We start from the raw sequence: 16,475 nt of genomic DNA on the forward strand, positions 1-16,475 counted from the left end.
CCTTTGTCCATTTTCCCAATTTTTTTGAAGAGTTACTGATTTTTTTTTAGCACTTATCTTTTCTTGGTAAATATGTATTGTAATTATCTTCTTCTCTTAGTTATCCACTCCCTTCCCAATTTTTGTTATTTCTTTTTGTTCATAGCGGTTTGGATTTATATCATTGTGCAGTTATTGGTGTTTTATCCTTTTGGAGTTTTGTTTAAGCAGTTCTTCTTAACCCAGTGTTTGTAAATACTTTGCAGTAGTTTATTGTAGAAGTTACTTGTTGTTATTTAACTGATGTTTTTGTTTAACATTTAAGCCTTTAAGCTACCTGGAATTTACTTTCTTGTATAGTATGATGTATGGATCTACTTTCATTATTTTTGCATGCAGTCAGTCGCTCCGACACCAGATCTTTAATCATTCATCCTTTCCCCACCTCTGTCTTTTGACACAGCAAGGTGTTTGTGAACTCTCGAGTAAGTTATGTTGGTTTATTTGTCTGTCTTTTCAGTCGGTTCTACAGTGTCATAACGGATTGTAGCCTTGTAGTAACTATTGGTACTTGGGAGGATAAGTGCCTCTGCCTCCTTTTAAAATCTTCAGAAATTGTTTTGGCTGTCTTTAGTCCTTTGCATTTCCATTTAAAATTTATAATCGGGTCTTCCCTATTGGACCAGAGGCTGAAGCTCTGCCCTCCCAATCCTGGGGACCCAGATTTGGTCTCTGTTCAGAGAACTAGACCCCACACGCTACCACTAAGAGTCTGCATGCCGCCACAACAGAGATCGAATGTGCTGCAACTGAGACCTGGTGCAGCCCGATAAATAAATAAATAAATAGGGCTCGTCTCCTCGGAAAAGGGAGTAGGTTGTTCTTGATAGGATTTATTAAGTTAAACATTTCAAAATTAGCTTTGCATATAAAAAGGTATTTTAAAATAAATAAAGTTTAGAATAAATAATACCATGTTTTTTTGTATAAATATGGACATGAGTTTGAGCACACTCCGGGAGTTGGTGATGGACAGGCGGGCCTGGCGTGCTGCAGTCCATGGGATCACAAAGAGTCAGATACAACTGAACGACTGAACTGAACTGAAATAAAATTTAAAATAAATAAATAAAGTTCAGTTTTTCAAGTTCCATACCAAAAAATGGGATTTTTATTTAAATTGCATTAATTAATTTAATTAAGCAGCTTTATTCATAATGCCTAAAACTGGAACTTGCCAAAGTGTCTCTCAGAATAAATTGTGGTCTGTTCATACTTTGGAGTATTGCTCAACAATAAAAAGGAATAATCTACTGTTTTATATATAGTAACATGGATAAATCATAGAAAGAAACACTATTCTAAGTGAAAGCAGCCTTGAACAAAAGAGAATATACTGTATGATTCCATTTATTTTGAAGTGCTAGAATAGGCAAAACTAAAGTAGGGTGAAACAAGCAAGAATTGTGTCCTTATGGTGGGAAATACAGGGAAGAACTGATGGGAGGGTACAGGAGAGAACTATTTATAGTGATGATATTATATACCTTAGTAGGTGTTTGGGTTTAATTTTTTTTTTTTTTAATTATTTGTTCTAGCTCTGTGAGTAGGTGTTTGGGTTTCATAGTTGTATGCTTTTTAAAAAAATTTTTTTTCTCTATTTATTTAAAAAAATTTTTTAAAATTTTACAATATTATATTGGTTGGTTTTGCCATACATTGACATGAATCCGCCCCGGGTGTACATGAGTTCCCCTTCCTGTACCCCCTCCAACCTCCTTCCTCATTTGTACATTTTGTTATATGTAAATTTTATCTCAAAAGAAAAAACTTACAAATATTGAACTGTAGCTAATGATACTTCTACTGAAATATATAGTGGGATCATACTGTAGTTTACTTTGAAATGCATTTTTAAAAACCCAGTATGGGTTGATGAATGCGTAGGAAGGTGGATAGATACATACAGTAAAATATTAATAGGAGAATCTAGGTGGTAGGTAGGCGAATGTTCACTATAAAATTCTTTCAACTTTGCTATATATTTTAAAGTTTTTAAAAAATGTATTTGAAACTTCTCATATAATAATAATAAAAATGTTGGACTCACACAACTCAGTAACATAATGGCCACCTGATTAAAAAATGGACAAAGGATTTGAGTAGACATCTTTCTAAAGAAGGCACACAAATGGTCAATAAGTGTATGAAAAGATGCTCAGCATCACTAATCATCAGGGAAATGCAAATCAAAACCATGATGAGATACTGCCTCATACCTGTTAAGATGACTGTTACCAGAAAGTAAAAAAATAAATATTGGCATGGATGTGGAGAAATGGGAACCCTTGTATGTTGTTGGTAGGAATGTAAAATGATACAGCCCCTATGGAAAACAGTATGAAAGTCCTCCCCCAAAATTAAAGATACAAGTACCATATGATCCAGTTCTTTCTATGGATGTTTATTCAAGAGAATTGACATCAGGGTCTCGTGGAGGTATTGGCACTGCTGTGTTCACTGAAGCATTATTCACACTAGTCAAGATATGGAAACAATCTAAATTTCCATTGACAGATGAATATGTGTTAATCACTCAGTCGTGTCTGACTCTTTGTGACCCCATGGACTGTAGCCCACCAGGCTCCCGTGTCCATGGAATTCTTCAAGCAAGAACACTGGAGTGGGTTGCCATTCCCTTCTCCAGATGAATAGATAAAGAAAATGTGGTATGTATGTATGGAATATTATTTAGCTTTTTTTTTTTTAAAAAAAGGAGGAAATCCTACCATATATGACAACATGGATGAACCTTGAGGGCATTATGTTAAGTAACATATACCAGGTCAAAAGGACAGGTACTGCATGATTTACTTATATGAAGTATCATATTCAAACTCTTATTCTACTCAGCATACAGTAGAATGGTGTTTGCCAGGGGCTGGGGTGTGGAAATGGGGAGTTGCCATTAAATAATATAAAGTTTCAGTCATCTCCAGTCAAGATGAATAGTTCTAGAGATCTGCTCTACAACACTGTGTCTATATTGTACACTTAAATCTTGTTGAGGTGGTGGATCTCATATGTTGTGTCTTGACCACAATTTAAAAAATTAAATGTTAGAAAAAAATGCATCAGTAATATTTTTTCTTCTACCAGCTGTTTATAATGGAAAGGAAGGTAAAAGGCATTAGCTTATTTCTTGCTTATTTTGGGGCTCTTTAGAGAGGTTTTATTTAAGTCAGACTGAGTATACTACTAAATAACATGTAGAGAAGCTCATCTAGATTTTCAGGGAGGCCTATTGTAATTGAGCCACTTATAGAACATACATGTCAGGATAAATGTGAGCACTTAAACCTAATTTTCATTTAAACCTTCTAGGGGGTTCACAAATAAAGATAAAGATGGATTGTCTGTTTTAAAAAATAAAAGGAATGCCATTGATATGTTGAGATTGGGTGAATCAGAGACTAATTATTCCTTAAGGCCTACCCTTTGTTTTAGTCATTAGTTTCAGGGTAAACCAGACCAAATTTTATTAGCATTTTCCCCTTAGAGTGGGACAGTTTTTATTACTTTCCTTCTGGGATGCTTTCATCACATGACCTTGTGATTAACAGTTCCATTTAGGGCATAATTCTCAGATATACAAGAAAAAAAATTTTCCACTTCAGATGGTATTCTTCTAGATGTTCCTTTTATATGTGGTGGTAGGGTTGGGGTTCCAAATATGAGTGATTATCTCTGACTTTCTAACTTGTCTGTGCCTTGTAACGGAAAGCGGGCACAGGAATGGAAATGAAATCTGAAATCTGTAACTTAGTTTGTCTTGGCAAGCTCTTCCTCTCAGTGGTGCTATTTCATCTAGCACCTTTGAGAATATTGCCTTAACAGTACAGGTATGCTGATAAAACAAAAAACATTATATAAAATTCAAGCTAGTATGTGGTAGGGAGGTGTAAGTCATCAACTTTTTTAAAAACTTCATTGTAAGTTTTAATGGTAAATTGAAATATGATCCATATTGAACAGGAGTGAAGTATATTGATGGTATCAGTAATATTCTATACTTATTGATAACATACTAGGAAATAAATGCTACTTTTTTGTACGTCTAATTGTTTTCTGCTTGGTGCAGTTAACAGATTCTGCCTGGTCTCAGCACATATGTTATTGTTTTAGGTCCTGTGGGAATGGCTGCTGCTGCTGCTGTGGCAACAGGAAAGAAACGGAAACGTCCTCATGTGTTTGAATCTAATCCATCTATCCGGAAGAGACAGCAAACACGTTTGCTTAGGTGAGGGCTTCCTTATCCATATTGTTGCTGTTCCTCAAATACTTTATGGTATGGATGATAGACTATACCTTATTAGGTTCATCAGGGGAGGAGCTGTACTGTGCTTAGTCACTCAGTCATGTCCAACTCTGCGACCCCATGGACTGTAGCCCACCAGGCTCCTCTGTCCATGGGGATTCTCCAGGCAAGAACCCTGGACTGGGTTGCCATGCCTTCCTCCAGGGGATCTTCCCAACCCGGGATCAAACCCAGGTCTCTCACATTGCAGGCGGATTCTTTACTGTCTCAGCCGCTGGGGAAGCCCAAGAATACTGGGAAGAATAGCCTACCCCTTCTCCAGAGGATCTTCCTGACCCAGGAATCAAACCCGGTTTCCTGCATTGCAGGCAGATTCTTCACCAGCTGAGCTACCAGGGAAGCCCTTCATTAAGGGATACCAAATTAAATTATTTGATGACAGAATTAAAGTACTCTAAACAAAAATAAATGAGACTATAACTATGACTAACAGATGTATGTTTTGGTTTAGTTGCTGGGTCATATTAGCCTCTTTTACGACTCTGTGAACTGCAGCCCACCAGGCTTCTCTGTCCATGGGATTTCCTTAGGCAGGAATACTGGAGTAGGTTGCCATTTCCTTCTCTAGGGTATCTTCCTGACCCAGAAATCAAACCCACATCTCCTGCATTGGAAGATTCTTTACAACTGAACCACCAGGGAAGGCCTAACTTCCCTGTATAGATGTATAGAATCATATTATTTCATTCAGAGAAAATTTATTAATATATGCCTGCGATGTGCCAGGTATTGTTCTGGGCCTTGGGAACCTAACAGCTAACAAGATTAATGAAAGAGCTTATATTCTAGTGGAGGGAATAAGAAATATATGATACATCTGATGATGAAAAGTAAAAAAAAAAAAGCAAAATAAGGAAAATAGGTTAGAGGATTGGGAAGGATATGGTAGTTTCTCTTTTTCTGTAGAAATGATCTTTGTTAAGGCAACCTTTGAACAGAGACCTGAAGTAATTGTAAGGGAAACCATGTTAATATCTACAGGAAGAACTTTTGGGGCTGACGGCTGGTAAAACCAAAGGTTCTGAAGTGGGAAGGCATGTCTTAGCTATGTTTGAGGAGCAGCTAGAGAAAGAATGAGAAGAGGTGTGGTCATAATAGTAGTGGAAAGCCACTCCATGGCATCTTCTGGTCCAGTCTAAGGGCTTTGACTCTTACTCTAAGTGACATAAGAAGTCAGTGAAGACTTTTTATTAAAACAATGATATAATCTGACTTATGTTTTAAAAGTATCACTCAGGCTATTGTGTCGAGAATAGACTCTGAGGGTACAAGAATGAAAGCAAGGCTGAAGATATAAGCACATAGGTAGCATTTGAAGCTGTCCAGGGAATGAGTGTGGACTGAACCACTTTACCCCTTAGGGGTTAACGAAAGGAAAGGAATTATCAAAGAGTCTAAGAAGCGACCAGGGAGTCAGGAGGAAACCAGGAGAATGGTGTCCTGGAAACCAAGTGCAAAAATTGTTTCAAGAAGGGGGACTTGTGATCAGCACTATCAGATGGTGCTGACAGGTTGACTAAAATGCAATTGACCATTAGATTTAACAACATGGAGATCATGATTGAACTTGATAAAGTATTTTCAGAGGAGCAGTAAGGATGAAAGGATTGAAGGGTCTTCAAGAGAGAATGGGAAGAGAGGAATTGGAGACAGTGAATGTATTTTCTTATCATTCCTTCAAGGAATGCCACTGGATTTCTTGTTTGGTATGTGATCCTTTACTTGGCTTCCCTGGTGGCTCAGATGGTAAAGCGTCTGCCTGCAAACCGGGAGACCTAGATTCGATCCCTGGGTTGGGAAGATGCCCTGGAGAAGGAAATGGCAATCCACTCCAGTACTCTTGCCTAGAAAATCCCACGGATGGAGAGACCTGGTAGGCTACAGTCCATGTGGTCACAAAGAGTCGGACACGACTGAGCGGCTTCACTTCCACTTCTTCCACTTGTTTTTATTTCTTCTGAAGTGTTTGTAGGTTGCAAAGAAAGATTACTACACATCTGTGATACATGGAGGACTTCATATTTTGACAGGCTGCTCAACATGCATTCATGTATAATAAAAATTTAGTCTGTAAAATGTTTCAGAAGTTTCTTGTAGTATTTTATATATCCAAATTAAGATGTTCATTGGAATGTTGAATCCAAATGGAGTACCTTTTGGATTAATGATAAATGATATGTGGGCGAAAGTTAGAAAATATAGTCTCTATTAAGAACTTAAGATTCTTAGAAACTGAAGGGAAAATCCAGAAAATACTTAATGATAGTTTTCAGCACAGAGGTTATATACCACTAGATGGGCAAAAAAATTTCCTTTCCTTTAATGATAAATCTTACTACCTTTAATGATAGTACAGGCAGGAGGAATTGAATATATTATTTATAGAGCCATCTTTTCTAAAAGGAGCATAGACACAATGCTTTTGGAGAAAGATGGAAAGCTTTCTTGTGATTTGTTGGCTTTGCTTCATTTGAATTGGCATGACTCACCAGTCCCTTGACAGGGTAGACTGTGTTCCCAGAAGAATTATGGGATGTAGAATTTTAAAATAATCTCCCATAATTTCCAGAAGGAAAGGACAGTGTTTCTGTTTAATCCAGTGCTGATGTATTTGAAAAAGCTCTTTTACTCCATCCTCATTTGTAAAATACTTCAGGACTAAGAATTATTGTTTATATCACAATGAAAATCTGAAAATAATAACATGACAACATTTTTGAAGCAGTATATCACTAAGATATGAATAGGCTTCCCAGGTGGCTCAGTGGTAAAGAATCGCCCTGCTAATGCAGGAGACACAAGAGATGCAGGTTCAATCCCTGGCTCAGGGAGATTGCCTGAAGGAGGAAATGGCACCCCACTCCAGTTTTCTTGCTGAGAGAATCCCATGGACTGAGGAGCCTGGCAGGCTATAGTCCATAGGGTCGCAAAGAGTCGGACGTGACTGAGCATTGGAGCAAGACAAACAATGATTATATCAGTCAAAGAAATGAGAAGCAGTTCATTTTAGGCCCCTTCAGTAAGCATGGAGGTGATATAGTAAAGTCTATAGGAGGACATCTCAGCTTTAATCTTTATTATTGTAAGCAGCACACTTTTGGTGCTGAGATCAGGAAGTATGATACTCTTTGTATTCAATGTTGTATCACGGCTGTGCCCTGAGGTAAACCTGGGCTAGACTCTTACATCAGTGAGCTAGTCATGGGTCTTTAGGACAAACAGATGTACATATTTCTGCTGAACAGATATTAAACCTCACACATACCCTTTTCACAATTCAGTAAAAGAAGACATAGCTAATTAGAATAAATTGTCTCAAGTCAAAGGAAATCTTGTGTCTGTGTCAGGTAATTTGTCTTTTCGTTCTCTAATTCAGGAAACTTCGAGCCACGCTAGATGAGTATACTACTCGCGTGGGACAGCAAGCTATTGTCCTTTGTATCTCTCCCTCCAAACCCAACCCTGTCTTTAAAGTGTTCGGTGCAGCTCCTTTGGAGAATGTGGTAAGAAAACTGTGTATGTTCTCAGATACCCTTTGCTTTCTGTGAGTTGTTGTTCGCATTCTTTTGATCCTTTGTCTAGCACAATAGTTATTTTATCTTCCCTTCATCCAAGGGTGGGGATTGAGACTGGTTTTCAAACTCCTTTATGCAGATCAAAGTAAAATGGATCATTTCTGTTTCTCCTTTTCATAACAAGCAATTTTACCTCATCAGATGTAGTGGAAAAAAATGATGTTGTATTCCTTAAGAAAGATGCAAGATTTTGTAAGAAAATTGCTGAAACAAAATGGCATTTTCTCAAGATGTGAACTTCCTGAGGCAAACCTGGGAGCATTTTACTGATCACTGATATCTGAATTGCGTATTTTAAATCCTTTTTATTTCTTCAAATAATTTATTTAATCCTTCAGTGTTGAAATATAGTTGTCTATTTTGATTATATCCTTATCTATAGCTAACTTTATAAAAATAGTATTTCATTCTTGGACACTTTTACTATGTGAACTGTTCTTTCTTTGAATAAAGTAACTTTGAATCATTAATAGAATAATGATCTGTCCAAAATTAAATTGCATTTTATTTTTACTAGGATAAAATTTCTGAGCTTAAAATGAATTTATTAGATTTTCTCCCATATTGAACATAGATATTTCAAGAGTTCAGAATTAGTAATCAGTTGAGATTTTGTTTATTGTATTTTTTTTCCCCATACACAGATGTTGTGATTCTTTCTTAACACTTTTGAGTTTGTTTTGAGTTTTTCCTCAGATTCCTGAGTCCCTAGAATAGAATGCATATTAAGACCTTTCCTGAGAGGAGTGTGGTAGATGGCTTTCTAGTTCAAAATGATATCTGACTAAATGAAAGTGAGGCCAGTTAATTCTGTTATAAACCATAGTATAAATATTATATTTATATTATTGTTAAAGATTTTATTTTAGATTGGAGCAGAAACAATCCAAATCAAAACCCAGTTCTATTCGATTTATGTGACACACTTACAGTGACTCACAAGTGTTCAAAGTACCTGCAAATGATACCATCAAGAAAGTGAAAAGACAGTCTACAGAATGGGAAAGAAAAAAGTACTGGCAAAATATATCTGATACAAATTTGTATCCAGAATATGTAAGGAACCCGTATAACTCAGCAGTGACAAGACAGTTAATCCAGGAATGCCCTGGTGTTCAGTGGAGAGGACTTTGTGCTTCTTCTGCAGCAGGCATAGGTTCAGTCTCTGGTCAGGGAACGAAGACCCGGCAAGCTGCACATCTTGGCCAAAATAGAAAAAAGACGATTAACAGAATTTAAAATGGCAAAGAATCTGAATAAATGTTTTTCCAAAGAAAATATAGAAATGACCAGCAAGCCCATGAACACTTGATAAATAACTGTTAATCATTAGGAAAATGAAAATCAGAACTACAAAGAGATACTTCATGCCCACTACAATGAATATAATTTAAAAGATGGACAATAATAAATGTTGATTGAGATGTGGAGAAATTGGAACCCCCGTACATTGCAGTTAGAGATGTAAAATGATGCAGCTGATTTGGAAAACAATTTGGTAATTTCTTAAAATATCAGAAGAACAGTTACTATATGACCCAACAATTCTACTCCTACATTTACCCAAGAGAACTAAGAATAGAGCTTATATACACAGAATGTTCATTGCAACAAAACTTACATATAAAAACCAATGCGTTATGTTCGTAGAAGCATTATTCATAATAGCCACAAAGTGGAAATAACCCAAATGTTCATCTGCTGATGAATGGATAAAAGAAGTTGTGTTATCCATCCAGTGTAGTATTACTTAGCAATGAAAAGGAATGAAGTACTGATAAATGTTACAACATGGACGAACCTTGAAAGCATTGTGTTAAATGGAAGAATCCATTCATAAAAGGCCACATATTGTATGATTTCACTTACGGACAGTATCTTGAGTAGTCAAATCTATAGAGACAGAAAGTAGGTTAGTGGTTGCCAGATTTGAAAGGGGGGGATGGAGGAATGGAAAGTGACACTAATGGGTTTGGAGTTTCTTTCATGGGGGATAGACTATGACGATGCTTACGTGACCCTGCAAATATTTAAGAGTAAATTGTACACTTCAAATGGGTGAATCGTATGGTAGGCTGAATAATGAATGGCCTCAAAAGATACAGAGATCCAAATCTTTATATGACTCAAAGGATTTTGCAGGTGTGGTTAAGTTAAAGATCTTTGAGATGGGGACATCACCCTTGATTATCCAGGTAGGCCCTAAATCTAATCACAGTGTCTTTAGGAGCCAAAAGGGGATTGATATAGAAGGTGGAGATGTGTCAGTGGAAGCAAGAGGTGAGGTGCAAGGAACGGGTCAGAAGCAAAGCAATATGTGCTGCAACAGCAGCTAGGCAGGAAGAGAAAATGGTTCCTCCCCTAGAGCTTCCTTCCAGAACAACCAGCCCTGCCAACAACATGGGCCTATGAAACTAACAGAATGAATTTCTGTTGATAGAAGCCACCAAGTTTGTAATACTTTGTGGCAACCATAGGAAGCTACTATGTATGGCATATGAATTATATTTCAGTAAAGCTGTTAAAATTTTTAAAGCAAAACAATGAGCAAAGCAAATGTCAGACAAATCCCTCCAAAAATAAATCATGGATCACAGCACTAATATCAGACAAAGCTAAATTCACAAGACGAATCTATTTTTTTCTCTTTTTTTATAATTTATTTTAATTGGAGGCTAATTACTTTACATTATTGTATTGGTTTTGCCATACATTGACATGAATCTGCCCCAGGTGTACATGTGTTCCCCATCTTGAACCCCCCTCCCACCTCCCTCCCCATCCAATCTCTTTGGTTCATCCCAGTACACCAGCCCCGAGCATCCTGTATCATGCATCGAACCTGGACTGGTGATTCATTTCACATATGATAATATACATGTTTCAATGCCATTCTCCCAAATCATCCCACCCTCACCCTCTCCCACAGAGTCCAAAAGACTATTCTATACATCTGTAAGACAAATGAATCTTAACTGAGGACCATAGGTCCTTTAGTATTGATAAGCAGTATAAATTTATAATGAACCTTTTATGTCTCAACATTAAAGCAAAGAATATAGATCAAACATTAGTAATGGGAGAAAAAAAATAGAAACCACAGTGGTAGTAGGAGTCTTTAATATTTTTGTCACTCAAGGAAGAAAAATATAAATAAGAATATCGATATCTGAAGAATAGAATTAATGAGGTTAATATAAAAGGTAGATATATTAACATTGTTACCATACTAAGGGAGAATATACCATATTTGAAACATTACATGAATAGATTATAAGAATTGACTGTGTATTATTATTAGGTCCCAAAGAAAATCTTAATAAATTGTAAAAGGTAGAAAATTACACAGGTGATATTTTTGATTAAAGAATAGAAAATTTAGAAGTTAATATAAGAAAGATTGACAGAAATTTTCAGCCACATGGAAATTTAAAAATACCTTTTACTGTAGTAACAATGTTGTGTTAGTTTCTGCTGTACAGAAAGCGAATCTACTTATATGTATACAAAAACACTTAAGAGAACAACTTAATCTGCAAACTTTTTAAAAACAAATTTTAAATAGCCTTAAAAATGCAAAAGAGAAACACCTGGAGTAGCAGGCAAATTTGGCCTTAGAGTACAGAATGAAACAGGGCAAAGGCTAATAGAGTCTGGCAAGAGAATGCACTGGTCATAGCAAACACCCTCTCCCAACAACACAAGAGAAGACTGTACACGTGGACATCACCAGATGGTCAACACCGAAATCAGATTGATTATATTCTTTGCAGCCAAAGATGGAGAAACTCTATACAGTTAGCAAAAACGAGACCAGGAGCTGACTGTGGCTCAGATCATGAACTCCTTATTGCCAAATTCAGACTGAAATTGAAGACAGTGGAGAAAACCACTAGACCATTCAGGTATGACCTAAATCAAATCCTTTATGATTATACAGTGGAAGTGAGAAATAGATTTAAGGGTCTAGGTCTGATAGAGTGCCTGATGAACTATGGACGGAGGTTTGTGACACTGTACAGGAGACAGTAATCAAGACCATCCCCAAGAAAAAGAAATGCAAAAAAGCAAAATGGCTGTCTGAGGAGGCCTTACAAATAGCTGTGAAAAGAAGAGAAGCGAAAAGCAAAAGAGAAAAGGAAAGATATACCCATCTGAATTCAGAGTTCCAAAGAATAGCAAGGAGAGATAAGAAAGCCTTCCTCAGTGATCAGTGCAAAGAAATAGAGGAAAACAATAGAATGGGAAAGACTAGAGATCTCTTCAAGAAAATTAGAGATACCAAGGGAACATTTCATGCAAAGATGGACTCAGTAAAGGACAGAAATGGTAGGAACCTAACAGAAGCAGAAGATACTAAGAAGAGATGGCAAGAATACACAGAAGAACTGTACAAAAAAGATCTTCACGAACCAGATAATCACGATGGTGTGACTGCTCACCTAGAGCCAGACATCTTGGAATGTGAAGTCAGGTGGGCCTTAGGAAGCATCACTACAAACAAAGCTAATGGAGGTGATGGAATTGCAGCTGAGCTATTTCAAATCTTGAAAGATGATGCTGTGAAAGTGCTGCACTCAATATGCCAGCAAATTTGGAAAACTCAGCAGTGGCCACAGGACTGGAAAAGGTCAGTCTTCATTCCAATCCCAAAGAAAGGCAATGCCAAAGAAGGCTCAAACTACCGCACAATTGCACTCATCTCACATGCTAGTAAAGTCATGCTCAAAATTCTCCAAGCCAGGCTTCAGCAATATGTGAACTGTGAACTTCCAGATGTTCAAGCTGGTTTTAGAAAAGGCAGAGGCACCAGAGATCAAATTGCCAACATCTGCTGGATCATGGTAAAAGCAAGAGAGTTTCAGAAAAACATCTACTTCTGCTTTATTGACTATGCCAAAGCCTTTGACTGTGTGGATCACCATAAACTGTGGAAAATTCTGAAAGAGATGGGAATACTAGACCACCTTATCTGCCTCTTGAGAAACCTGTATGCAGGTCAGGAAGCAACAGTTAGAACTGACATGGAACAACAGACTGGATCTTAATAGGAAAAGGAGTACGTCAAGTCTGTATATTGTCACCCTGCTCATTTAACTTATATGCAGAGTACATCATGAGAAATGCTGGGTTGGAAGAAGCACAAGCTGGAATCAAGATTGCCAGGAGAAATATCAATAACCTGGTGATGGACAGGGAGGCCTGGCGTACTGTGATTCATGGGGTCACAAAGAGTCAGGCACGACTGCGCAACTGAACTGAACTGACAGATATGCAGATGACACCACCCTTATGGCAGAAAGTGAAGAACTAAAGAGCCTCTTGATGAAGGTGAAAAAGGAGAGTGAAAAAGTTGGCTTAAAGCTCAACATTCAGAAAACTAAGATCATAGCATCATGTCTTACCACTTCATGGCAAATAGATGGGGAAACAGTGGCTGAATTTATCTTTGGGGGCTCCAAAATCACTGCAGATGGTGATTGCAGCCATGAAATTAAAAGACGCTTACTCCTTGGAAGGAAAGTTATGACCAACCTTGGTAGTATATTAAAAAGCAGAGACATTACTTTGCCAACAAAGGTCCATCTAGTCAAGGCTATGGTTTTTCCAGTGGTCATGTATGGATGTGAGGGTTGGACTGTGAAGAAAGCTGAGCGCCAAAGAATTGATGCTTTTGAACTGTGGTGCTGGAGAAGACTCTTGAGAGTCCCTTGGACTGCAAGGAGATCCAACCAGTCCATCCTAAAGGAGATCAGTCCTGGGTGTTCATTGGAAGGACTGATGCTAAAGCTGAAACTCCAATACTTTGGCCTTCTGATGTGAAGAGCTGACTCATTTGAAAAGACCCTGATGCTCGGAAAGATTGAGGGCAGAAGGAGAAGGGGACGACCGAGGATGAGATGGCTGGATGGCATCACCGACTCAATGAACATGGGTTTGAGTGAACTCCGGGAGTTGGTGATGGACAGGGAGGCCTGGCGTGCTGCAGTTCATAGGGTCGTGGAGAGTCGGACACGACTGAGCAACTGAACTGTGAAAAATCTAATGAAACAGATAAGCAAGCATACTAATTGAGAAAAAGGATGAAAAAAACAAATACGCAGTCTTAGAAGTGAGATGAGTTATAGTTGCAGATAAAAAATAGATTGAACATTGTAAGGAAATGCTATGCATTAATTCTCTTCTTTAAATTAAAAACCTCAACCAAGTGGATAATTTAATATAAAAAATAACCAAAATATATCCAAACCAGTAAGAAAATAAACACATACAAAATTGAAAAAGTAATTAAACCATATCTCCCAAAGGGATACTACACTCCTGATTATTTCAAGTGAAATAATTCACTGTTAAACCTTCAAAGTATAGAATAGTCCTTAATCATATATATACTGGTATACAGGGTGGTATTAAAGAATCAGAGCTCATATTTACTGCAATCAGTTATACAGTGTACTCTGCATAATCTCATATTAGTAACAGTAAAATAAATTATTTGTCTGTTATAATAATGTCTAATAGTTACTGAATGCTGTGTTGTAGGTTATAAGTTATAAGCACTTTTAATGTATTATTTCACTAAATAATATTAAAACTCTGGTATTTGCATTTTGTCCTCTTGCCTGAAGCCATCATTAACCTTTCTTGTTGGTCTTTTTTCTGGAGGCTGCTGGGAACTCTGGAAGATTAAAATTCCATAGGGCTGTTCATCTTTGGAATATGGATTTCAGACTCAAGATTATCAGTTTTTTACAAATTTGTCAAAGGAGAATTGAAAAATTTACTGGGCCCTCTAATAGACGGTGTTGAAGCTTTTCTTACGTTTTCCAGGTTTTCATTTATTTCTCCATACTGTGTTCTGCCCATATTACATCCTTGCCCACAATTGGAATGTTAAGTTTTAGACAGGTTAATTGAATCATGCACATAGGTTGGTATTAACGTATATAGCTAAAAACTTTGCTTTGGTGAAAACTGTGTTTAAGCTTTGATTTTATGAGTGATTTCCCACACTGATTTTTCCTTCATGTGGCTCAGTGTCCTCATGTGTGAAATAAAGATAATAGCAACCTCACTGGGGAGAAATAGAAATTAAAGTTTATTATCTTTCTCCTATATGTAGTCTTTATGAAGAACTGGCATGAAAGGAACTGAACCTTGAAATCTCAAAAGACTTGGATGAAATTCTTATGTCATACTTTGTATTTAACGGGAATTGGTAAATGGTAGATTTTAAAGTTGTTGAGTCGTAAGAACCCTCTCTTTGTGACTTACTGCTGTATCACATACTTCAATGAGCTTTGTAGCAGTAGGCCTAGGAATTACAGTCATGGAAGCAAGACGTGGCTCGGGGTTGTCACAGCTTCCTTGAAATCATCCTTCTGCCTTCGTTTAATTCCACCTTCCCAGTAGATAAGTGCACTCTGGAGTTGGTCATGATTTCTTGTTCTAAGTCATTCACTTACTTAGATAAGTTTTTAAAAGATGGCTTCAGGTTACTTGAAATGTGGAAGCATTTTAAAAGTAATAAAGTAAGGGACTTCCCTGATGGTCCAGTGGTTAAGAATCTGAGCTCCCAATGCAGAAGGCATGGGTTAGATCCTTGGTTGGGGAACTAAGATCCCATATGCCACATGACACAGGCAATAATAATAATATAAAAAAGTAATAAATTTTAAAGCCCTATTGCTTGTTTATTAAGTTATGCAACAAATGGCTAAGACTGTTAGATATAAAGTATGAGGTAAGAATTCCCTCCAGGTCTTTTGAGATTTCAAGGTTCAAAACAAGAGGTTTTGAACAAAACAAGATTCCCCAAGAGGTTGGGGAAAAAGAGATCTGGACTAAGGCAGGAGAGGAAAGAGGATGACACTGGGACTGGAGAGCGGAGAGGATGAAGCCAGCAGATTCCATGGGCCACAGCCTGTGGCCTGGCTCTGTGCCAGGTGTGCTTCAGGATTCCTGATCTGAAGGCAGCCCTGTGCTTGGGCATCTCTTTGTTGTATTCATCAGATGACAGTGTGTTGTTAATCACAGAGGAACTCATAGGTAAAAAATAATTTTAAAAATCTTTTTTGAGACCTTCCTGAAGATTCTTCTTTTATCCAGACAAGCAGGTATACAGAAGGATTTTGATATCTTGTCTGGGATTATTTTTGCAGCCTCACTAAAGGCCCACTGACCTTATGGTTGTAGCAACCAATTCCTAAATCCTCAACAAGATCATTCTGTACCCAGAACTCTTAAGTCTCCTATAAATACCCTAAACACTTCGTCACTGGTAATTATGAGAATGTTTGTTAATGTATTATCTGTACATGTCTGAATACGTGGAAATGTTTCATAATGTATGTTGAAAAAAATAAACAAAAGGTCTGGTTCCTGTGCTCAGTGATGTCATAACACTAGTTGTGTGCAACATAGACCAACGTAAGTGACACATGATTATTTGAGTTTGTTGTCATTTAAAAGAGTAAAAGAATTAGGGCAAGAACACTTGGGAAATTTTCTCAGAGAAAGTGGGAATTGAGTTGATCTTGAAT

At 37.3% G+C, this 16,475-nt stretch overlaps 1 protein-coding gene across 5 annotated transcripts in view; it reads left to right on the top strand.

Moving 5' to 3' along the window:
* NRF1 (nuclear respiratory factor 1) overlaps positions 1 to 16,475 on the top strand; it is a 135,303-nt gene that overhangs the window by 51,739 nt on the left and 67,089 nt on the right. For all 5 annotated transcript variants that reach the window (XM_055421251.2, XM_055421252.2, XM_088834665.1 and 2 more), the window contains 2 exons: positions 4,165 to 4,279; positions 7,734 to 7,860. In XM_055421251.2, coding sequence (XP_055277226.1) covers positions 4,165 to 4,279; positions 7,734 to 7,860 — 242 coding nt within the window. The remainder of the gene's footprint in view (positions 1 to 4,164; positions 4,280 to 7,733; positions 7,861 to 16,475) is intronic.

The sequence above is a fragment of the Moschus berezovskii genome, chromosome 3 (genome assembly GCF_049115385.1).
Source record: "Moschus berezovskii isolate FMDL1 chromosome 3, NW_MosBer_1.0, whole genome shotgun sequence".
Lineage (NCBI taxonomy): Eukaryota > Metazoa > Chordata > Mammalia > Artiodactyla > Moschidae > Moschus > Moschus berezovskii.